The sequence below is a fragment of the Ziziphus jujuba genome, chromosome 10, assembly GCF_031755915.1.
Source record: "Ziziphus jujuba cultivar Dongzao chromosome 10, ASM3175591v1".
NCBI lineage: Eukaryota > Viridiplantae > Streptophyta > Magnoliopsida > Rosales > Rhamnaceae > Ziziphus > Ziziphus jujuba.
In genome coordinates, this window is record NC_083388.1 from 7,160,116 (window position 1) to 7,185,663 (window position 25,548).

The following is a 25,548-nucleotide window of genomic DNA, read 5'->3' on the forward strand; positions in this document are numbered from 1 at the left end:
CCCCCCCCCCCCCCTCTCTCTCTCTCTAAATCTTTTTTGTTAAAATTTAACAAAATTGATTGAATTATATTGGAATTGCTTGCTTATATTAATATAAAATATACATTAAACAACTTTTTTGAACAAAGTTGCTAAACAAACAAAGCAAAACTAAGTTGCTATAAAAACAAAGCAACAACAATATACTTCCAGTATCATGTCTAAATTTTTTTCTCAAATTTGATCAAAACAACATTATTCAGAAACTTTTTATTAAATGTAAGTAAGCAATTTCAATATTATCCAATCAATTTTGGCAAATTCCTAAATAAATAAATAAAGAGGCAAATTGATATTATGTCAAAGTTTAGGACATTGCAATAAAAAAAATAAAAAAAAATAGTTTGGGAGTAAAATGAAACTTTAATGAGAGTTTAGGGTGGTTTTATATACTCTTCCTGGTACCGATGCCAATTGTGGTGTATACATTGAAAAAATAATTAAAGAGGTGGTTGAGTTTGGTTTAGATATTAAATAAAAGACAATTGATTTTTGAGGCATAGCATGAGAAAAAGCCTAATGGAAAAATTAGAGGTTGTAAAATGAAAAGTTCTTCTATATGTATTTTGATTTTTATGTATTCAATAAGATTATTAATTTAGCACACCAGTCTTTCTTCTTTTCTTTATATTTTTTTATTACTTTAAAATGTTACAACAAATTTTTAATTTAAAAGGGAGGAGGGGTTTATATCCTGGACCGATAGTCTCATGGGCATGCGATATATCAATTGGTCATAACACTAGTTTCAATAGAAACAAAAAATAAAAAATAAATAAAAAATAAAATAAAATATTTAAACTAGATCATGAAAATTTTTTAAGCATTCATTTATGATATACATATATCTATTTAAAGTATCCTAAATTCATATGTAGCAACTGACATGCATGACCAACATTAAAGTTTGGTGTTTTTTGAATTTTTATTTTTATTCATTTATTTATTTATTTTTCTGAAAAGTCGGGTTATATTAACCATAATGGCAACAGGTCAAATTCAAGAGGTGGCCGCAGAGCCATATTCAAGAATCGTACAGTTTATAGAACTATCAGAAATTTGCTCCGGAGAAAAGGTTCCCACAACAGCATTTAAGTTGACCAGCATTAAAGTTAGTTCGTCATTAATAAATATAATGAATCCATAATCAGCTTCTCAATGTCCATTAATTTTGACCCAAAAAAAAAAAAAAAAAGTCCATTAATTAATATATTATATCTGGTATAAATAGAGTAAGTTAAGGGCTCTACCATCACCATAAGAAAATCCCATAATTTTCCGAAGAAACAAGCAAAGATGAGTTCAGGAGCCCAGTTCTTCATAATCTGCTTTTTAGCTCCTGCCCTCTTGTGCTTTGCTCTTCCCACACCTTCTGGTTCTTTTTTTCCTTTCCTCCAATTTGTATTATATTCATATTAATTAATTGTGTATATATTTGCTATATTTTATAATATCTGTAATTAATATATACTACTAAACAGAAAATGAAAAACCAATGTCGAACCTGGTATTGTTAATATTTATTAGAGATATAAGATATTAGTGCTGTTACTGCTGGTAATGTTGATAATAGTTATTTTTTTTTATAAAATAATTAGCAAATTTAAATAAAATATATTTATATATTATAATAGTATTTTGTTTATAGATTTTGATTTTTATATTATTTATATTGATTTTATTACTAAACAGGAAATGAAAAGCCGCAATTAAATAGTTTTGACTTTGAAGGTCCGCAGAGTACTCTTCCCTTGAAGTCATCCACTGGTTTTCCTTTTGTTGGTTCGTTACGATTTCCTCTATTATTATTGTTGTTCTTAATTTCTTATTGCTGTTTAACGCGCTTTCCTCAATTATTATTATTATTGTTTTTTTAAAGTTTCCTCTATTATTTGTTTAAAATATAGTTCCTTCTATTATTGTTATGGAGGAGAAATACTAAAAAACAATACTTTGATATATGCACTATTTTTTGATAGTGTTTGAAAATATATCAATTAAAGTGAACTTTAATTTTATGTAATCAACAAGAGTGCAATATTCTTTACCAAAAAAAAAAAAAAAAAAAACAAGAGTGCAATATTTAATATTTAATAATAAATTCTTTGTGTATTTCCATCCTCCCAAAAAAATTCTTTGGTGGGAAATATTTATTAAATTAAATAATAAAATATTTCAGTTTATTAAATATATTTAAGTGAGAAACAATTTTCGTATATCTATTAGGTATTTTTTTATTTATTTTCCATAATTTCATTATAGACTTTGTAGTATAAACTGAAAATGAAGTGTTTGTCTTAATTTTTTAAATAATAAATAAGAGATCCATATGTAGTGGCTATATGGATCATAATTAAATAGAAATGTTGATATTTGGTATATATATTATCATTTTTTTTTTATGTTTTTGATTTTCATTCTTTTCTTTTTTGTTTGAGACATTAAACATATTTCAATAATACTACTATGATAGTTATTTATATTGGTAAGAAGAAAAGTATTTATCAAAAGGCATCTTATTTTAGGGTTTGTGGATTATGAGTTTGTGGATTCAAAAAATATATATATAGTTTTTATTTTAATAATTCTATTTTTTTTTTCTCTTTATTATTTCCTAGAGATTGCACAAGAGAAGAGAAGTCTAATTATCATTTAAATATAAGATAATTATATTAAAGCATTTAGAGAAAAACTGAAAACAAGAAACCAAAAATCATAAATCATAAATGTTACTGAATAATGAAATTTAAAATAAACATTTTTTATATGTAGATTCCTTTTTTCGAAAACCAAAAAATCTCAAAAATTATTTAACACTTATATTATATATTTTTTCTCTCTTTTTTTTATTATTATTTTTTATTTACAGAGAACGAAAAGGACTATGAGCCGGTGGGTCCAGACCCTAAGCACGATCCACACCGCCCACCTGGACCACCCCAAACTGCATAGATCGGAGACACGTTACAGACTGAGAATCACAATCTGTCAGAGCCCTAACCCTAGGCACGATCCTCGCCGTCCACGTGGACCTTCCTAACCTGAGATTTGTACATCTTGCTTAGAAAAACTTAATGCACATAGTCCGGCTATGGATGAGTAAAATAAAAAAAAAGTTTGGGTTCGCTATCTGATATTTTGTCTAGTTTTCGTAAATGACATGCCATTTTAATATTTTGTCGAATATACATCTTAAAGTATTTTATCAAGAAAAAATTCACACTTTTAATTTATACATGATTTTAGTTTAAATTACTATTATTCCATTTTTAACGCAACAGTTCTGTTTCAACTATTTTAATAAGTTCAATTCAAATAATCTCAAAATTTTTCAGCATTTTAATTGGCTAAACTTAAAATAATTCAATTAAAGTTTTGTGGTTGTATTATCTTTTAAACGAGGTGGAGAAATTCAAATTCTGAATCTATCTTTGTTAAAGAAAGTTAATAATTTTACTCAAAAGCTTATGGCAAAATACTTTGGATGTATTTTGGAGAACAATATTATGTTTTTCAAAAACAGAAAATAATGATTGGATTATGCTTTGGTCATTTGTCACAAAAGATTTTCCCATGAACAATGATTGGATTATGTACTTGGTCCCAGGCTATGGAATCTTAACATAGCCCCCAACATAACATATGAGGTCCATAACCCACATATCAACGTCAACTTGCCCTTATTCATCAAAAAAATAAAAATAAATAACCCTTGCATATTGTTTTTGCTATTTTCTGTAATTTTCTTTTGAGCAAGGCTAAGTATTGGAATTGCCTGATTATTAAGAATGAATAAAAACAATTTATCTCCGGTGTCATCTTTCAATTTATATTAGTTTTGATACAAAAAGATTATAATTAGAAATATATAGTCTTTATAGGCAATTTTTCTGAATACTAGTTAATTAAAATTTTTAAAATTCTAATAAATAAATAAATAAATAAATAAATAATACTTAGGGAGAGAGCAATTTCAGGTGAAAAATTGCTTAAAAACAAGTTGGGCTTATTGAAATATGAGTGAGTGAGTGAAAGTTCAGGGTTTATTGTAATTTCCCACCCCCGCAAGAAAGAAAGAAAATAGAAGCCAAGAGCATTCTGAATTGAGGTTTTAAGAATCTGAGTGTTGGAAATTCTTTTTGTATGGCAGTGGAATGTTGCAAGCCAAGCCACCAACCATTATTAAAATTTATTCCAATCAAATGGCTGATTGTTTATTAGCTTTTCCATCACTATCACCATGGAAAAAACTATCCCAATGATTCTCTCCCTGATTTTGTACAAAACAAAACAACTCCAGGATTTGAAATCGGATAAATATTTTAAAAGCAAATCACAGCTGTTCTTCAAAGCTGGACAGCTTCTTCCTAGTCCTGTCAAATTTTTTTTTTTTTTTAATACTAAGATGTGAGGAATCCAATGAAATAATGCTTTGTCACTATGCTATCCCTTAGGGATTTCTATATCCTGCCCTTGGAATCTGAATTTAGTCACAATCCATGAATAATTTTTTAAGAGGGTTGTAACTTTTGGAAAACAGTTCCGAAAACAAAACTAGTTTCTCTTAATACCAAACACATGTATGTTCTCAGAAAAGCATATCATATAACATGATAAAAAGAACAATGAATTTTGACAGTTGCTTTCTTTCAGATTCTGAGGACATTTTTTCACCATTTTTAGCACTTTCAACAGTACCCCACAGACCAGTATATGTTCTCTAGTAACATGTCCTGGTTAAAATCATAATCAATCAGATATGCTACATACAAATTTCCCAGCATATGCCTTTCTTGTTTTCATTTCCCTTTGAAAAGTGAAAATCATAGGAAATGGAACTTCATGGTTCACACATTTTTATATACCAGGATAAAATTTCATTAAAGTTCACATATACATATGCATATATATACATGGAAATATTAATGATATTTTAGACTTTCACAAATTCAAATCTCATAAGAAGCCTTACACTTCTATATTTCTCTCCCTTGCGATTATGTAATGAGACTGCTCGAATCCCAGTTCTCAGCTCTGATACAGGCAGACAGATTTGCCCACCAAAATCATGTTTTCCTGAAGTGTCATATTCAAGGACCTGAATCAGAAGTACAGCCAGTTCTGGAACTGACAGTGGGAACTCAAATTCCTCGTTCCATACAGGTATCCATTGGTCCTCAATTGTCTTTGTTTTATGTGATCTTATATCAGATGGGACTCCAGCTATTGAAACCTGCAAAATGAAATAATTAGTACTTTATATATGTTTCTGCTGCCAATTTCATAACACCATGTCATACTCAAAAACATAAGTAACTTAATTGTCAAGAAGACTTTCAACATAGAGTAGAGTGAGTCCTTTGTTGGGTAAGAAATGAAGTTATGCCAACATACCTTTGTGAAGAAGTCTGGTGGAGAAAATCGATCAAAGTGCGTGCGGCGAAAATCTGAATCCCATCCTTCACCCATGTATACTTTTATCTGTTTGTTTAAGAAGAAAGTTAAATCAAGGCAATTGTATTATGAGTTGAATTTGGAGGGAAAATGGATAGATTTGCGAGTATGGTTAAAGACTTTTTTCATACCTTTAGTTTTTTTTGAACTGGTAAGTTTACATGAGGATTAAAAACCTCAGTACTGTTCAGTAGAATGTCAGGCTTTTTGACATAACCACAGCCGCCGTTGGCCCTGAACATTCCTTCCATAATCCTTAGGTATTTCCCATGTCCCTTTGTGAACAAAAGAACTCATTAGAAGAGCAAAGACATACATATGCTACATGGCAGAAACAAAGTTCTAAATAAACTACACTTCCATTGATGACAGTGTTAGAAAGTCATGGAATCAAGTACCAAGTTAATTAAGCAAAAGTAGTCAGAAAAAAAGGAAACCAGAATCCATGAATGTGTTGCATAAGCAGAGGACTCAATCTCATAATGCAGAATTATTTTATGAGATGTAGAAAATCAAGGTCCTTTTGAAGCAGGACCACCTTCTACCATTCCTTGATATAAGGTTTCAGTAAATTTAACTCCATAAAGTCAGAGAAGAAACTGGGAATTAAATAATTCATTAGCACTGAGAGCCTGTAATAACTGTTTATTGACACTGTCATATGAACAATGAGCCTAAATTGACAAAAAGGACTTTAATAACATGTTAACTTACAATCGACCTGGAAAACTTAAAAACCATAGAGGTGGGTTTTACTAAGAATATCTTGTTAAATGTAAACACACACTTTAACATAAAAATCGAAAAATGCTATGCAAATTCCAAAAGCCTCTAACCTGCATATTAAATGCAACCATTTGTGCTCCATGAGTCCATCCAACCATAGGATCATAATTAGAGGAGTCGAAACGTAAACCTTTAGGGTATATCCTCAGCAGATTCTTCTGAGTAAACCTAGAGCAAAAGCAAAATATATTTACTTTTGAGAAACAAGTCTGAAGCCAATGTTTGAAAATCAGCAATAAATTGTTGAATAATATATGCATGGATGAACCAAAATATGAAGACTTAAACCTTTTGCAAATAAGGGAGCGGATAAAAGGAGAAATATAGACCATATTTGAATCTGTTGGTTCCATTACCTAACAATATCAGTTCCATGATTTTTTGCGGCAGTTTCAAGTTCTTGCTCACTCAAGCTAAGCCGTCTCAATTGCAAAGGAGTAACCTCCCACATATTTGATTTACCTTTTGGCTTCCTTGCGTGAATGGCTATTAACTTCTTATATTCAAGAACAGCAGTTTCTTCATCGTCATACCTATCATCCTGCTGATCCTGCTCAAAGCAAGTAGGTCATGGACAATTAACTAGGTTAGTCCTGCCGCATTAAGCATATAAGCAAAATGTACTCTTTTCCATATGCACCTCATAACCATTATTCTGTTCCTCCCAGTTTTCTTCATTAGCGGAATCTTTGGAACTTTGTCTTTCTCTAACTCTCTGGGAAACAGGATTCTCTGGTGGTTTGGTTGAAATCATAATCCTTTCCTTCAATGATTCAGGCGATGGGAATTCCATCATGAATTCTACTTCAGGGCAGTATAGCATGTCCCCAAATGTATTAATCACCATCTACAAACACATATTTCTTTCTTTCATTATAGATAGTAGTTCAAATAGACTTTGTTTAAAACTAGGAAAAGAAAAGCATACATCATTTGTAAATGTGAATAACATGTGAAGATTTTTGGTGGTAGATTCCAAGTTTTTGAGCATAGATAAATGGTTAACATGGTCACCTTGGCCACTTTTTTTTGTAGACTTGAAGGCAGGTGGTCTTCAAATGTTATAACAACAGGGTATTTTGAAGCTTTAAAGGCATGATCTTTGATGGCACTTAAACAATCCGCTAGTTTCACTGGACTAGTCATGGTCCTAAAGATTTGAAAAGAAATGCATCAGTTACAGTAGAACCTTTTTTCAAACAAATTGAGTTATTGTAGGTCCTCTTGTGTGATTTTTGTTGTATATTCTATATTTGATCATACCCTCCATGTCGAACGTCCACATCGTCATTTGCAGGATTAGGCCACAAATCCAATTCGATTACTCTAACGCCTCGTTCCAGAGATTTTATGATAGGGACAACACTACTATCACTGTTAAGTTGGTTACCTGTTAAGTAGGAGTTGTGGCCAGTAAACATGAAATAATGAGCTAATGGAGCAGACATGTCATGGTGCACCTGGATTCAAAATTCACATCTCATTGAATAAAAAAAACTCATTGAAATAGCTATCAAGAAACATATACTGACGTGGTAAAGAGTTACAGAGGAAATAAAAATTTGCATAATCACAAAACTAGAGCAAAGCTTTCAAAGGGAACATAGCAAGACCAAATTAAGTAAGAAAATCATGCCTTTATGAATTGGAGCAAGAATAGACTACATTAAACAAAGAAAGAAAATATAAATATTTATCATTGGGAAAAAAATAATAATAATAATTTACCTTTGAAATGTGAGGAGGATTCTGATCACCTAGGAGATATCTAAAGAAGGCATCTAGATGGAGGCCTTTTCTTTGAAAAATATGCTTGAGACTATTCATTCTATTCTGAGCTTCTTCCTTGGTAACATCCTTTTCTCCTTGAAACTCATTGAGGAAATTATAAAAATGTTCAATGGTCATTGTCCCATTGTCTGAGTACTTAGCAAACAGCTCCTTCACATCTTCTGGTGGCTCAGACTTCCTTAGCCTAAATATCCTCCTGAAACAGAAACACACCTTGAATGCCTGATCATCAGACATTCTTTCTTTTTCTTTTTCTGTTTTCATAGCTACGGAGTAGGGAGGGAAGGCAAAGATGTAATCCTTCAGTTTCTGCATTTATAGTTGTTTTTATTTTTCAGATTCTGTTTATATGGCGAAGGAAAATGAGAATATAATTTGAATTGGGTTTCAGAATTTGCTAAGGAATGACGTGAAGCAAAGTGATGAGAATCTGTGCTCATGCAAAACTTTAAAGGAAAACTGAAACAAAACCCATATTCTTTTTTACTCTTTTTTTTGTATAATAATATTGTAAGAAACATCATCACGCTACTGTATAAATCCTCCTATGCAAAAGCTTTTTCATTGTACAGTTAGACCCAAAAAAAAAAAAAAAGGCCCCTGTTTTGGGTTTTTAAAGAATTTGATTAAATGATTGGAGGTTAATCTAGATACATATAATATATATTTTTCTCCATGGAAATTGGCTAGTTCCATGCAATGTCACTTAGGGTATCAAAAAATTCTTAAAAAACCCGAAGTCGTGGAAAAAGAGTTATATAAGTCTTTCACCTTCTGGCTTGAGGGATGGATCATTGAATATTCTCCATGTTCTCTATTTTCAGAGAAAATTCTGGATGAGCTTGTAACCAATAACCATGGCTTATTTGTAAAATTTATTTCCTAAAATTTTGGTAAATAATGATATAGCAGTAGATAAATGGTTGATAGATCATTCATACCCTACAATCATAGAGTCAAAACCAATTCCATAATTGTTTACTAAAATTTTGTCTAACAAATTTGATAAGCGTAGAATAACTGTTCATAGAATGTAATGGAAAAAAACAAAAAAAAAAAAAAAAAAAGGGGGAAAGCATAGACCGAATGCGAAGAATAGAATTTGGACCAGCATACATATTGATAAACAATTCTGTAGTGTATATTTTTCTTTCCCATCTATACGACTAAGAGAGTAGAAACATTGTTCTTAGCTCAAGTTTATTCCTTTTTTCTTGGAAAAGAGTGTGACATCCCGAAATCTCACTGTTTCTCTACATTGAGTTATTTATAAAATACAAAAGAAAAAAGAATATTAATTTCAATTCAATTGCATATTATATACATTTATATATATATATATATATATATATATATATATTAATATATATACATGTGTGTATCACATTTTTTTCCCCCCAGATTTTCGCATGTAAAATTGAATCTTTGAAGGCGTATAAATTTCAATTATATATAGCTTAATTAATTGTATTTACAGTTTGTTTTCCCTTTTTGTCAGTTATCTTGATGCTGGTGAGAGATGATAAGTGAAGTGGGAAAGCTCCTCTCTGTGACCTTTTAATTTCCATAGTAATGACTAATAGAATCATGCGTTTATTGGCAACCAGACCTATAACCATTCTTTTAAAGAAAAAAAAAGAAAAAAAAAAAGAAGAGGTTTGCAAAAATGGGCTTCTATCATTATTGGCAATTACCATAACAAAATATATTTTCTAGTTTTCGACAAAGATGACTACGTTACAAGGCAAGAGTTGAGGCATAATGTGGAAGCTGGAACATGAAAGTAAGCTAAATGCATAGACAAAACCATAACACTTAGACAAAATCAAATCTCATAAGGAGCCTTGCTGAGTTGTACTTCTCTCCTTTATGGTTAAAGAGTGGGACTGCCCGAATGCCTTGCTTTAACTCGGAAACTGGCAAACAAGTCTGGCCAGCAAAATCATCCTTCTCGGACATGTCATACTCGTGTACCTCAATACGAAGCAAAGCCAGTTCTGGAACAGTCAGTGGAAATGTAAATTCTTCATCCCAAACGGGCGTCCAGTCGTCTTCTATTTTTTTCGTTTTCTTCATTTTTTCATCTTCTGGCACTCCTGCTATGCCCACCTGTATTACAGAAGGAACTCGTAAACAAGTATTCATATTAATTTACTGTTGCTTTGATGTTTTTTGTTGCCATATGCCAGACTAATTATGTTTGTATCTCTCATTTCTTGTGTTTGGCATATCCATGGGAAAGAAAATGAAAAGCATTTTCAGATTTGTAAGGGGATAATTATTTAATAAAATTGTCAAAGGGTGTTAAAGTGGAAAGTAGTTTCCATGCATCCAATAATGTATGTGGATATATAGTTATATGTGCTACCACATTAAAAGCTTAAATTCTATGCATTACTTGGTAAATCAGTAAGCAAACAAGGTAATGAGCTAAAGATAACAAATTCAAAATATACTTACTCTAGTGTAGAAATCTGGTGGCGAATATAAGTCGAAGTGAGTGTGTTTAAAATCCAAATGCCATCCATCTCCCATATAAATTTTCACCTGTAGAAGTTAAACAAAACGAGTCTTAAGAACAGTTATCTGAATAGGAGTGGGATAAGTAGTAATCTTATGACCATGGTGCTAACCTTTAAAGTCTTCTTCACTGGACGTTTCGCTTTAGGATCAAAAACCTGTTTATCCGGACCCTCTTTCATCAAAAAATCAGGCTTCTTCACATAACCACAACCCCCATTTGCTCTGAACATCCCGTGCATCAGCCAAAGAGATTTACCATATCCCTGCAGTTGAATCAGAGAAATGTCGGTTTGTTGCATCTACAACTTGAAACTACTCCAATGTATTAGCAATCTTTTGTCATAAATATGATGATGCAGAGAAAAACACAGAAGGTGAAGTTCTAGTACGGTACAAAACATTGTTGAAGTGAACAAAACTATGCTGAATGATTATTAACGTACAGTAATCGCTATTGCTTTTCCCCAGCCTTCTCTCATTTATATGCTTGCAAGAGTTTAATTACATCAGTTTTCCTCCCTCACCTTCGTCAATTTGTCTGACTGTTTTAGATATTTCTCAGAATAGAAGTGTATTTGGAGCACACTCCTTTTCTTTCCTATCTCTCTCTATATAAAAGGACAGTAAGGAATGCTAATTTAGAGTATATAGTTCTTGAGAAGAGAAACCTTTTTGCATGTATATATGAGAAACAAGTTACTCCTGATTTCTGAGCAAAATATGTAAATGCAATTTTGAGTATCTAAAAACAATAAATTACTTGGATAATCATGTTGATATCACTATTGCAGCTATAAATCACTTTGTATCGATAATTTGCTTAAGAAGAAAGCAAAACTTAGCAATTTAGAATTCCTTATTTGCCGCATCAGGCCAAAAAAAAAGTGACTGACCTTGATGCATTAAGAATGTTGCGTTTAGCTTATTTAAAAAATTAAAAAGAGCATTGAATCACCTGCATATTAAATGCAACCATTTGAGCACCATGTGACCAACCAATTAACGGCTTGTAGTTGGAAGAGTCGAATCGAGTGCCCTTAGGATAAATCCTTAAGAAATTCTTTTGGGTGAACCTGTAAACATTGCAAGTTATATAAGAAGTTGAACCAAAAAAATTGAACAAATACTAAAAAGTTAAGCAAAATTATCATCATATACATTGTCTGAAGAAGTGTCTAGAAACTTACCTAACAACATCTGTTCCATGATTTATAGTAGCCTTTTCAAGTCGTTGTTCGCTTAAGCTTAGGCGTCTAACTTTATCAGTTTCAATTTTTAGTGCCTCCTTTAGACCACCTTTGGGTTTTCCAGCATGAATAGCAATAAGACGCTTGTAAGCAGGAGCTCCTGGTAGGCATCCTCCAAGACCACAGTTGTTATATTCAGTGTCCTGATTTTGTTCACTTGTATCACTATCACTCTGCAAACCATTAGAGAATAAAACTTTTAATCACCTAAGCGGGAAGGATTTTTGGTATAAATGAAACAACTATTATGAAGTAAACCTCATTTCTCTACACACCAATTCATCATCTGCTTCTTGTTCATTTATAAGCTCTGTTGGCTCCAACCCCCATACATCTTCAACTGAATCTTTTCGCCTTTTTGATTTGGCACCTGTTTCTTTGATAGTTTTAGCCTTAAGATACTCCTTTGGAGGTTTAGTCGAAATAATAATTCGATATTTCATATCTTCTGGTGATGGGAACTCTTTCAGACATTCAGTCTCTTCAGGATAATACAAGATATCCCCAAATGTTTGAGCAATCATCTGAAAAAGATGAATAAAACATTGGGAGTAAAATTAGTTATTTCGAGAAATAATAATGATTTATTAATTGCATTAGAAATGAGAAATTACCTCAGCTACTTTAGCTTGAAGATCTGGGGTAAGGTGGTCTTCAAGGGTTATGATTACAGGGTATGGAGAAGCAGAAAAAGCATGTTCTTTAATGGATTTTAGGCATTTAATTAGTTCCACAGGAGTTGTCAGGGTCCTACATTCAAATAAACACTTTTAAAATTTTGAAATATCTGGCTGAAATGTTAAGTATTAAGCCTTTTATAGAAACTTCACTGACAATAAAAATATGTTGTATGCATTAAATCAATGTCCAATTTCCAATAATTATGTCACTGTATGATTAACTTGAAACCCATGCGAGGTTCATAAATGTCGAAAACACAGAGAGAGAGAGAGAGAGAGAGAGAGAGAGAGATAGAATACATAAGCATCAATCGAAATTCCTTATCAAAAGCAGGTCAAGAAAAAATATGTGCAACAGTTGTAAGTTCAAAGCTAAAACATAGCCTACCTTCCATGAAGAACATGCACATTGTCTTTCGAAGAATTTGGCCAAATATCAAGCTCCACTACTCTTACACCTCTTTTCAGTGCCTTTATGATTGGAACATCACTGCAGTCACTGCTGAGTTGATTTCCTGTCAGATATGAATTATGGCCGGTGTATATGAAATAATGCGACAATGGAGCCGTCATATCCTGATGAACCTGCAATGTAATACATTCTGTCAAACACCACCAACAGCCTTCATGATAAAATAAGTTCAAGGCATTTGGTCATTTATAAAGCAAAATTTAAAAGTAAATGCTTCAGTTTCCCTTCCTTCCTTTCTTGTTTTTTTTTTTCCGCAATACGTCTGGTATGTCCCCAGCAAATTTCTGCCAAGATTAATCTTTAACCATATGCATTGCATTATTTGACACACCGAGCTGTAGTTGTGATTTTGTTAATTTCATAAGCAGATATTGTGATCCTGTAGGTTGTAAAATCCTACAAAAAAACATTTGAAAATTTTTAACATTCTCATTTTTTAAGCTGTCTAATTCATTAAGTTAATACTTCTCTAAATGTCAATATGCAGCAGAGTTGGTCTATGCAATTGAATAGTAGATGACAAACGAATTCAATTTACCATCCTAAACAACTACTCTTGATGAGGTTTGACTATGAAAATTTCGATGATGCTACAAGCTATCTATCATCAATATGAAAAATTGGTTTCTGTATTTGGATCCAAAAACAAAAAGCTCATAAAGGTCCAGGACTGCACTTAAAAAGGCAACAAAAAAGTTTGACATTGTATAACTACCAAGTCAAGAACTTTGATGGCACTTTTTCTGACACATGCAGCCAAGAAATCAAATCAAATCAAACAAATCTGATCTTATTTCCAATACGGGAAAATCAACTTACCCATAAAGCTAAATCCTAAATGATTACAAAAACCAGTTCCAAGACTCGATTTTTGTTATCCATTTTCTAATATTGTCTCAGCAACCAAACAGAGCCTGAGCTCAAAACAGAGTGAGTAAATAGATTCTGGGAAAGTTAAGTAGTACCAATTAAAGAAGAAAAACACAAACCTGATCTCTGATAGGGGGATTGAAATCCGCAGAGAACAAGTAACGGTGGAAGTCATCGAGGGTGAGAGAATGCCTTGTGAACTTGGCAATGTGGTGGCGCTTATGCAGAACCTGCTCCACGATCCGCTCGACGTCTGGAAGCGACGCGCCTCCTCCGCCGCCCTCCTCCTTCTGGACCTCCACCAGGAACCGCCGCAGCTGATCGGCGTTCATGTGGGTCCCACCATCCGTGTACTTGTTGAATGCCTCCTTCACATCTAAAGGTGGTTCTGCCTCCGTGATCCTGTACTTCCTCGTGAAACACACGCACATCCGGTAGCTACCCATTTGCCACTCTTTCTCTCTGTTTCTCTCTAAAACACACACACAAAAAAAAAAACAAAACTATTTCCAGAGAAAAAAAACTGATGAGAGAGAGAGAGATTTTCCAATGTCTTGAGAAATGAAAAGAGTCAGTGCTTTTCAGGCTTTAAATTTTATTTGGTGGAATGCAAAACGAATTTATATAAATACATATAAACATATGACTGTGTCCGTGTCTCTGCAGCTTTTAGTTGGCGCTTCATGTGTTTTGTTTAACTTTAATTATTATTCTTAACGTAGGAATTTAACGACTTTAATGATAATAATATTTTATAATATATATTTATATGATTTTATAATTCTTCATCGTGTTTTCTTTTTTTGTTTATTTGTGTACGCGGTACAATCAGAGTGTTTTCGAGCTGTCTCGAAAACTATGATACATTTTCTTGGTCATTTCTTTTTCATTATGGAATAATAATGGAACTATTTACACGTCTTCGTTCTGGAAGAAATAAAAAAAAAAACAAAAATAATAATAATAATAATTTATAAAAAATTGAGCAAAAAATGAAGTGAAGGAGACCCAGCTGAGCTGGTGAAAATTCTATATATTTTCAACCTCACATAAACCAAAGATGTTTCCAGTTATTAATACAAAATCTCAACAAACGTGGAAATAGATGGTGGAATAAAATTATAAAAAAAAAAAAGTCAATATTGTTGTTAATCAGATTCAGTTATGGATTTGTTATATTACGACTAACATTATATAAATGAAAATGACGATACGCGGTGGTCTGTAGTGATCAATTTGTTCATACTGTAATGAGAGGCACATGTCTTTTAAAAAATAAATAAATAAAACTAATTAAGTAGATAGTAGGAGGAAAAAAAAAAAAAGGGTCATCCCTAGAGGCTAAAGAAGAAGAATATATATACCATTTCTTTTCTTTTCTTTTTTCTTTTCCTTTCTATTTTTGTTTTTTGTTTTTGTAGAAAGGAAAATAAAGAGAATAGTAAATATTGGAAGGGGCCTTCTAGAGATTACGATCATAAAAAAAGTAATTAGCCTATTATTATAATAATTAAGTAAAGCAACGTTAATCTATGTTTTCAGAGCTGTTATCCCACCAAAAAAATTTATTTTTGTGATAGGTCCCTGTACTTGTCAAAGGTATAATGAAATTATCTTTTAGATCGTAACCGGGACGGGTCAGATTTATCCCAGATTCCCTGTGAGCAAAAGTAATAATAATTTTTATAATTCAAATGAGATAACTCGATTAGAAAGTCACCCATACAAAAATGAATTTTTTATTTTATTTTTTATAAATATGCCACAGTATTATCATAAATGACCACATGATCATAACAATAAAAAAATAAAAAAATAAAAAAGCAACGTTTCATGCATTTTTTTTTTCCTCGTATAATAAAAGAAGATCAAGCAGAGAAGTAGAGAAGTAGAAAGTCTTTATTTTTTATTTTTTTGGCTGAAGGAGAGAAGAAGAAAGTCTTTGGGCTTCGAACCTGATCGCTTTGAATGACTTCACATGCAATAATAAACTCATATATTTTTATATATATTATATGCTACTTACCGTACAATATTGACCTTGGATGGACCCGTCCCCCGGACCCATTTTCACATGTGTCTTCAGTGCATCCAGGTTAGTATTTGTCATTTTTTATTTTTATTTTTTTATTTGGGCTAAATTTGGATTGCGCTCTTTCGGCGGTCAAACAGAGTCATAAGCTGAAGCTGAATGTTTATATGGCGGTCAAGAATGGGATGAGTTTTAAAATTAAAAATAATAATAACACTTTTAAGTTTTATTTTCCTTTAACTTTAGGTTATTCGTAGCCTGGTCTGAAACTTAGTTTGTACATAACATGAAATGAAAATGCAATTTGTTTATCCCAATTGTTTTTCACATTTTAGAGAACAATTTAAAACCTTTTTTTTTTTTTTTTTTGGGTCGAAAGTATAGTATTCCTTTGATTCTTGTGAGTTGTGACATTATATGTATGGTTGGTTTCATGAAACTATCGAGCTAATGGGATTAGAGGTATAATTCCACACTACATACGATTAATATTCTTGTAAGAGGTCCCTGGCTTAGATTCTTTATTGACATGACGTACGTTTCTTGTTTTAATTTTGGACTTTCCTTCTACCACCACCCACTATGGCCGATTCTTTTTGAGTTTACAAACACCCTTTATTCTTAAAGCCAACAAGAGTCATATATTGTTTTCATCGTAATATTTGTATTTATAATAATTAAATAATAAATTAGTTGTATCAAACCCATATATTAACTTAAGCATGTGAGATGGTTCTTCAATTTATCTTGGTGTATTCTTAATTTCTATATATATATATATAGGACTGTAATTATGTTCATTTACAATTATCAAACCTGTGTGATTTATATAATTTGATAATTGTGTATTACTGTTTTCATCAAATTATAGACAAGTTTCCTATATTAGCATTTTCTTATTTATATACATTAGAATATTTTGTTGTTGAAAAGAAAGAAGATTTTTATAATTGGTTTTGTACGATGCAAGCATGGGTTCAGAGATGACATCAAATTATCTCGAAGACTGCACTGTAGTATGGGAAATCGACCCTTCTGTTTCCCAACAGATCACCATGTACACTCCATTAACCACAATGTTTTCTGCGTGTCAATTTATTAGCAATGCATTCTTCATGATGATCAACCACAAGGATTAATTCTCTCCAATTCATAAATAATAATAATAGTCTCCACTTGTACGTCCTATATATGCACCTATACATTACCTTTTTGACCTTTTGTTTTGTCTCCAAACATTATATGTGAAAGAAAAGGAAGATTTTGACCTTTAGAAGTTGTGTGGGTACACAGTTGTTCAATGGGTCAACTATGAAATCATTAGCTAGCCAATTAATGGTACATGTATATATATCTCCAGAAGTCAGCTCAAGTGTACAGAAGATTGTAGATTATTCTTTTTATTCTTAATTGTTTCCCTTTTCTGGACTTTTTTACAAGCACATATATTAGACTTTGGGATTTTTCTGTGAGTCAGCGAAAGCGTTTGCTTCCTTAAGGTTGATCTAATTTTTCTTCATACACTCTGTGAATTGGTAATTGTATGTCCTAGATGATCATTCAATTTTCACCCAAAAATTATAAATATTATGCTAATTAATTTCTTTTAGTAAGTTTTCTTTGTGATTTTAATAACATCGCAATATTAATTTTAATTTTTAAATGTATCTTACTTTTATGTTTTGCTAATTTATTTATTGAAGCTCCATGCTTGTTACTCTATATGTTTATAGGCCTTGTTTGGTATATTTTTAGGGAGCTTGGGGTGCCAAAAGAAGGATTTGAAGTTCAAAAACTGCTTCTCCTCGTAATGTTTGCTAAACAATTTGGGAAATAGGGTCATAATCAAACTCACTAGCAAAAAGCATCTATCCCGCTCTATAATGTGCACGCCTACATACTCGCATTTTCAGAAAGACATAATGTTTGTCCTTTTAAAAAAATGCATATAATTATTTTTTATGCCTATAGACAATTTTTATAGCAAATTTTCCGGCCTACAATAGATTAACTTGATAATTTTATCATCAAATCTTTTATTATAAATTTTTAAACAATTTTAATGGTTAAAATTTTAAAATTATTAAATAATTTAATATAAATTTAGTAATATATTAAAATTTTATTTAAAAAATATAAACTTTATAAAAATTCAGTAAATTATAAACAAAATTATAAATCTCAATATTCAATAGAAAAAAAAAATTTATAAATCTCAATATTTAATATAATTGAAAAATTAAAAAAAATAATTTAATAATAAAATATTAAGTTGACGTAATAAAAACCTAATTATATATATATATATATATATATATATATATATATATATATATATATATAATTCAGAATCATATTTTTCGTGCCGTTTTTTTGGGAAAAAAAAAAATCTATGCTATCTTACAGTAATTATACTCCCGCCTCTCGTACATGTGAGGCCTATGCATCTGTTATAGATAGTTCCAGAAACTAACATCATTTTTTTCTGTTTTGAGGATCAAAGCCGTCTTGCATTGATTGTTGCTCATCAATGTCATTTTTTTGTATAAAAGATAGTAAAACTTGTTGAAATCCCACTCCTTATATATCATATTCAGGAAAAATGACAAAATCTTTGGTCTTCATTTCTCGCTAGCTAGTAAAACAACAAAATTTCAATTCAATATACTCCTTTACAAAGAATAATATTTCTTGCTATATAAAATAAGGCCTAGTACTTTACAAGTTGATTATTAATGTTCTCTTAACAATTCAAGTTAGTGGAGAATATATATATATATATATATATATGCCAGACGGTGACCAATACAGAGGATCAATGTTAGGCAACGTACTTTCGTTTGAGAATCTTCAAAAGCTGAATTCTTTTTCATTTAAATTCCTTGTCCTCTTTTTGTTTCCTAGTTAGATATTTGCTTTTTGCATTTTTTTTTTTTTTTGGGTGATAAATTTGATTCCTAGTTAGTTGTATGTATGTAAATGGAATGGACCATAAAGATTTTTATTCGTTGCACCACTAGTACTACATTTTGTTTGTCTTTTTCCTGAAAGTGCATGTGACAAATGTGTGAATACATTTTTCTATAAACAGACGGAGCCAAAAATATGTTTCTTAGAGATTAATTCGTTGGGATAAATTGTAATTATTTTGACCCTCTTTGATTTTCATTCAATGAAAACAGGCAAATTTATGGAGATAATAAAATAAATTAAGATTGCTAACAATCATACCGAAGCCAAATCCAATAATAATAATTATTTTATTAATTTTTTTTTGGTACAAAGAAAAAGAAATATTTATTTGCACAAAGAAGAAAAAAAATATTTATTGTTCTTTCATCCTAATTGGGCCTAAACAAAGAAGGTAATTCAGTGGAAAGTAATGAAACAAAATTAGGTTAGTTGAGTGTTGAATATTTATTACTTCTGGTGTTGGATTAGTTGGCACACTTTTTATTTAATTAAAATTTTAAAGCCCAATAGGCAACCAAAATCCCCAGCGATTTCCCACTGTTTTTGTTTTTGTTTTTTTGTAATTAGCAAACACGATATTTTCCGAAACTTCAACTTGGATGAATGTGACAGGCAAGATTAGCTGAATGTGACAGGCAAGATTTTATGCATAAATGATGAGATTGGATGGACCTAACAGTTGAACCAAGTAACACTTTAATTAATGGTCATAAAATCCAATGTCCAATCAAAGTTTCAAGCATATACATCTACTACATCACAAGCAAACAAACAAACAAAAAGTTGCCAAACTGAATATTAATGGACATTATTATCTGGAGTTAGGCAACACCATCCGTCCAATCCTTTTTTGATAAATCCATCCATCCAATCCTTATATATATTATTTAGCTATTATTTTTTATTTGGTGGATGCTTGTATATATATATATATATATACACAGATATCATACAGCTTTTTATCAAAATATATATATATATATCATAACAACGTTTTTTAAATTAAAATATTTTCTTAATAATTTTTTGTATATTTCATGTAACAGTGGAATATCGAATCAACTCAAAAATTAGATATATAAAAAAAAATATAACATTTTAATGATTTTTTTTTTTTGAGTTAATGATTTTAGATATTAAATAAGATATATATAGTCCATAGTGATTTGGAATTAAAAATATTACATGCATATATATATATATATATATATATATATATTATATTATTAATCCCTCTTACAGTTTAATATATTTACCATAAGCCAGCCACTTGTTTAAAAACTTATCAAAATAATTCCATTAACCGCCCCACTACTAACTGGCAATCGCAGACCTTCAAAGTTTATCAATTAGTTTAGCTAGCAAGAACTATAACTCATTGATGGACTTTAATAAAAGAAGCCACGAGCTTCATCAATGAAATCATTCCTAATATAGTATGCTTATACGTCCACAGTAAAATCAAATCAAATTGAAAATGCCATGCAAAACCTTAGATTTTAAACCAATGCCCCTATCCAACCGGTTCAATATAAAACAACATTCACCCCGAAATAGAAAACAGTTTTTATTGTATATGACCAAGCCTAACATGTAAAATCATTTCCTTGATCAAGCACATGGTTTAAAGCTTTTATTTATTAATAACCTAAGCTGGGATTAGGCAGCAACAGATTTAAATATTAGCTACAAATGAGAGACTATACATGCATTTGGTAAAGAATGAGAAAGACCATATAATTGCAAAAGGAACAGAATAATCAGAATTAATTTCTGGCATTGATTTCTTTTATATTCTTTACTAATATTATATTCCAAAACCTCATCCCACTCAACCATATATACTACGAGCATATACTAAAACAAAAAGCAAGATCATTTGCCTGCGCAGCAATGACCATGCCTTGAAATATTGGAAAAGCCTAACCAAGATCTTCTTCACAAGCATACATACAGCTCAAGCTCAGAAATGGTTCAGATAAAGATTCAACAAGCTGTGGCAAACTTCAACAGCTTCAACAGCCTTTAAATAGATTGAAATTGCTTTATTGTCAATCATTATTTGCACTCAAGAGCAAAAGCAATCAAACAAAAAATAAAATTACATTTATGTCTAAAAATTAATTATTTCATACTGAACTGTATTACCGAAAATAAAAAATTATTACATACTGTACTTTTTTTTTTTTTTTTCCCCGTGTCACTTTTTATCTCCTTATTACATGAAAAGTAAAGAAATTAGACAGAATTGCATTCCATACACCCATACTACCAGACTTTGGAAGGCTACTGTGTGGAGGGAGCGAGTTTTTGGATGCATGGACTCAGAAAATCTTAGAGAATTCTATAAGAGATACATACTTATAAATGAATTAAACAAATAACCAATGTGTAAATAAAACTAGGCCACAAAACCAAACTATGTATATGATAAGGTGCGCAGGGCACTGGAATAAACAAAGAGTTTTATTGCCAACCAGTTATACAAGCGAAAGCTCAAAACAGGAAAACCACCGCCTTGTCTAAACAAATGAGCCTGAATTTGCTAGTCAAACAAAAATACGATCCGAAGTCTCTAAGCAAGCAACTCGTCTCAGCCTGGTAAAGAAAAAGTCTGCAATTCGGCATAACTTAATACAATTCTTTATACGAAGTGACCAAACCATTCATCAATTCTGACCACGAGATTGAAGAATGAATGAATTCTGGGTACTCTTAAGAATAATATGAGCATAAGATGATCGAACTTGACAAAAAATATCTATTTGCTTATTCTGTTCAACAAATTGATTGAAATTTTAAGCAGCGCACATCTTGAAATGGGGCTTAAACATTAAATAAACTCAATGCTTCAACAACAAACCAGTTGCAGAACAGAATTACAGAAAAAGAAAGATTATTTATTCTAATAAATATATTATTTTTTCTGCGCTTATGGGAAAGACATAAATTAATGCAAAACAAACAACAGCATACTTTAGAAAGAGCTAACCAAAAAAAAAAAAAAAAAAAAAAAAAAAAAACAAAACAAAAAAGATAAGCTTATGAAGCAAAAAAAATACTACAATCATATCTGTATTATATGGCAATATTCATATAAAAATATTCTTCTAAAAAGAGAGGACCTTTGGCCTTTGGGCCTCACTTACACGCCAAAAGACTCGAACCCTTTTGCTCTTTTTTGCCTCCTTATGCTTTTCTACTCTGACCGATTCGCAAACCTCTCGACCTTGCTATCATTCAGGTTGATCCCCACCATGGCCTCGCCCAATCCACAGCTCACGTCCGCAAGAACATCCGGGTCACTGTAATGCGTCACGGCCTGAACGATCGCCCTCGCCCGCCTCGCCGGGTCGCCGCTCTTGAAAACACCGGAGCCCACGAACACGCCGTCGCAACCCAACTGCATCATCAGCGCCGCATCCGCGGGGGTCGCGACCCCGCCGGCGGCGAAATGCACCACCGGCAGCCTCCCCAGCTGTTTGGTCTGCATAACCAGATCGTACGGCGCAGCAATCTTCTTCGCGAAGGTGAAGACCTCGTCGTCGTCCATATTCCTCAGAACCCTAATGTCGCCCATCACCGACCTCACGTGCCTCACCGCCTCGACGACGTTCCCCGTGCCGGCTTCCCCTTTGGTACGGATCATGGCGGCGCCCTCGCGAATCCGGCGGAGAGCCTCACCGAGATTCCGGCAACCGCAGACGAACGGGATCCGGAAGTTGTGCTTGTTGATGTGGTTCTCCTCGTCGGCGACGGTGAGGACCTCGCTCTCGTCGACGTAATCGATTCCGATGGCTTCGAGGATTTGGGCCTCGACGAAGTGGCCGATTCGGGCCTTGGCCATGACGGGGATTGTGACGGCCTGCTTGATCTCCTTGATGAGTTGCGGGTCGCTCATTCGGGCCACACCACCTTGAGCTCGGATATCAGCAGGAACGCGCTCGAGGGCCATTACGGCACACGCACCGGCCTCCTCGGCGATGCGAGCTTGCTCGGCGTTGACGACGTCCATGATAACTCCGCCGCGTAGCATCTGGGCCATGCCGACCTTGACGGAGAATGGGGATTTCTTGGCGGTTTCGTATATTGCGCCATTGCCGTAGACGGTGACTACTCCGGTATCGGCCATTTTTGGGGATAAGAAAAAGAAGAAGGGTAATATTGGGAAACAGAAAATTGTGGGATTTAGCGAGAGAGAAGGAGGACTATAAAGAACGATAGATGAAGATGATGATGATGATGAACCGAGGAAGGTTGTAGAGAGTATGTATATAGATGACTGGCTAGGGATTACTCTTTCCTACTCTCTTTTCTATATGTACTTTATTTATTTATTTGTATTATTCCTTATTATTATTTTTTAAAATGGTTATGGATTTAATTTTACTTTTCTAATAAAAAACTTTGCTCTTGAGTAGGCAAGTGAGTTGGAAAAAAAATTACAGCTTTTTGTTCTTTTTTTTTTTTTTTTTTTTTTTTTTTTTTTTGTTCTTTAGAAGTAAAATTGCAGTTTTCATAGGAAAGGAAAAGAAACTGGTTATGAAACAAACAATTAAATTCTAAATTTATTTTAAACCAAAAACTGTATCTAATAATTGCACTAAATTGTTATTTATGTTATAAATGTGTCTAACAAATCGATGGAAAATTTATAAACCAGAGAAAGGTAAAAGATTTCATTAGGTAAGACTAATGAGAAAGTTTTATAACTAAAATTATAAAAGACATTATTGCTATAACAAAATAATAATAATAATAATAATAATGTTATGTATTCTTGTTATTATCTAATGATTATTAAATGATTTTATTCATAATTTTTTTGAAAAATAAAAACAAAAACATAATTCATATACAAACAATTACCAGGCTTGAAAATAATTGTGATTACTATTATCGGTGGTAAATGATATTTTTATTTTTCTTTTTTGAATAGAGTGTGATGATTATTTTTTTTTTAAATAAATTATATTATTACAAACTATCCAAAATTTTTTAGCATTTCATATGATTCGATCTCATACTTTTATGAACATAGATAAAAATATTTAACCATTAGAGTTAACAATTTTTGTCGATTATTTGATTTTTTTCATTGAAACGATTTTTCTGTATATATATATATATAGTTAATTTGATCAAATTATATACTCAACAATAACATTATGGTTATTGTCACGTTCATCTATCAAATAATAAAGTTTGTAATTAATGAGTAAACTCATATTGTATTGTTGCTCTTCATTATAATTTACATATAGTTCATTTTTTATATTTATATCCAAGCACTTGTTTTCTATTGTTTTGTTTTATTTTGTTTTTTTGTTTTTTTGTTTTTTTTTGTTCCCCCCCCAAAAAAAAAAAAAAAAAAAAGCAACCATGCACTTGTTTACTCTCACATGAATTGAGAGATTATTTTAAAATAGCAAATTTTAAACATTAGACGCAAACATAATGTTATTTTATTATTTCATGTTACTTTGCTCAAAAAAAAAAATATTTCATGTTATTATAATTACTAGTGTTAATGTTAATGCAATTAAAATGGTTTAATAGCCATTAATTTGTAGTTAATATATCTAACAAGATAGGTCAATAGATAAGCTCCTTTTACCTACACATTTATTTCTGAGGTTATGGTCCAAAATATCATATGAGAATTGTGTGGAATGGGTGAACACATCATTTTAGGCAAACAATTGATTTTAAACATGGAATTGATAGTACTTAAATTAAAGTGTAATGGGATAATTAAATAATTAACTCCAATCTTTATTTTTGTCAAACTTATACATTATTTTATCATTCAGTGGAAGCTTGGATGACCCGTTTAATAAAATAATATTGAACTTTAATCAATGTCTATCGTTATAAGGAGTCGTGTTTGGACTCTAATTTTTATGATAATTATATTACTTTTTTTTGTCGTTCCAATATATCGAATTTATAATTTGTAAATATAAATCATTTATATCCAAATATTTAGTAATTAGTTTGCAGCATCGATACGATTTATTTATTTATTTATTTTTTGAAAAATTATTTAGTTTAATGTTGGGTTCATAATTTTCGATTTCCAATTTTTTTTTTTTAACGTGATAATTAAAAAATAACAGGGAATGGTATGGCATACCCACCGGATACGTACTTACCCTTTCAAAGGGAAAGCCGGCCGTTCCTTTTTAGGTTTCCACTATTGCCCACAAAAAATCAAATGGAAAGCGAATTCAATTCTTCTTTTTTACCATTTCAGTTAAAGACAAAGGTAGAAAATATATTAATAAAAAATTATTATATTGGTCCGTCCATCCACTAGCCACCACACAATTTATTTAATATTTTATTTTATTGTCCAGTTGATCACTTTTGTTGCCGTTGAATTTCATTTTAGAATTTGGATGGAAAGTTAAGGGTAAGGATGGCCAACAATCAGAGGCTGTCATGCATCTTCCCCAGTTTCTATCTATCAATCATGTCACTTTCTAACGCTTTTTCTTTGTTTAGAATTTATCAATGACCACAACCACAGAGATTTCTAAAAAAATAGAAATTATCAATTTGAAACTTAAAAGAGTTTTTACTTTTATATATATATTTTTTGGGTAACTTAGAGTCCAAGGCATAAGAAAAGATAAAGAAAAAAATTAGCCGACACAAGGTTGGAAAAATTTCAAAGAA

The 25,548-nt window shown here is 31.6% G+C and overlaps 3 protein-coding genes across 3 annotated transcripts; all 3 read right to left on the minus strand.

The window, feature by feature from the left end:
* Positions 1-4,755: 4,755 nt before the first annotated feature.
* LOC107410802 (phosphoinositide phospholipase C 2) lies at positions 4,756-8,400 on the minus strand. Its single transcript, XM_016018281.4, has 9 exons — positions 8,008-8,400; positions 7,543-7,739; positions 7,294-7,429; positions 6,920-7,126; positions 6,636-6,829; positions 6,330-6,447; positions 5,625-5,768; positions 5,434-5,520; positions 4,756-5,272 (listed from the first exon to the last, which is right to left on the minus strand). Exons 1-9 carry the CDS (start codon positions 8,383-8,385, stop codon positions 4,973-4,975), a joined length of 1,761 nt encoding a protein of 586 aa, XP_015873767.3. The 5' UTR covers positions 8,386-8,400; the 3' UTR covers positions 4,756-4,972.
* Positions 8,401-9,727: 1,327 nt separating this feature from the next.
* Positions 9,728-14,553, minus strand: LOC107410786 (phosphoinositide phospholipase C 4-like). Its single transcript, XM_048467780.2, has 9 exons — positions 13,982-14,553; positions 12,909-13,105; positions 12,455-12,590; positions 12,116-12,364; positions 11,781-12,013; positions 11,549-11,666; positions 10,704-10,856; positions 10,531-10,617; positions 9,728-10,179 (listed from the first exon to the last, which is right to left on the minus strand). The coding sequence occupies exons 1-9, from the start codon at positions 14,306-14,308 to the stop codon at positions 9,886-9,888; spliced, it is 1,794 nt and encodes a 597-aa protein (XP_048323737.2). The 5' UTR covers positions 14,309-14,553; the 3' UTR covers positions 9,728-9,885.
* Positions 14,554-21,746: 7,193 nt separating this feature from the next.
* LOC107410863 (probable pyridoxal 5'-phosphate synthase subunit PDX1) lies at positions 21,747-23,176 on the minus strand. The gene has a single exon (XM_016018348.4). The coding sequence runs from the start codon at positions 22,997-22,999 to the stop codon at positions 22,067-22,069; it is 933 nt and encodes a 310-aa protein (XP_015873834.1). The 5' UTR covers positions 23,000-23,176; the 3' UTR covers positions 21,747-22,066.
* Between the last annotated feature and the right edge of the window lie 2,372 nt (positions 23,177-25,548).

Coding starts and splice junctions, on each gene's coding strand:
- LOC107410802 (XM_016018281.4), bottom strand. CDS start 8,385: ATGCAGAAACTGAAGGATTACATCTTTGCCTTCCCTCCCTACTCCGTA. Junction 7,430..7,542: donor GTGGACGTTCGACATGGAGG/GTATGATCAAAT, acceptor TCAAATCTTTAG/GACCATGACTAGTCCAGTGA. Junction 6,830..6,919: donor AACAGAATAATGGTTATGAG/GTGCATATGGAA, acceptor TGCTTTGAGCAG/GATCAGCAGGATGATAGGTA.
- LOC107410786 (XM_048467780.2), bottom strand. CDS start 14,308: ATGGGTAGCTACCGGATGTGCGTGTGTTTCACGAGGAAGTACAGGATC. Junction 11,667..11,780: donor CATGGAACAGATGTTGTTAG/GTAAGTTTCTAG, acceptor CAATGTTTACAG/GTTCACCCAAAAGAATTTCT. Junction 10,618..10,703: donor CAGTGAAGAAGACTTTAAAG/GTTAGCACCATG, acceptor TAACTTCTACAG/GTGAAAATTTATATGGGAGA.
- LOC107410863 (XM_016018348.4), bottom strand. CDS start 22,999: ATGGCCGATACCGGAGTAGTCACCGTCTACGGCAATGGCGCAATATAC.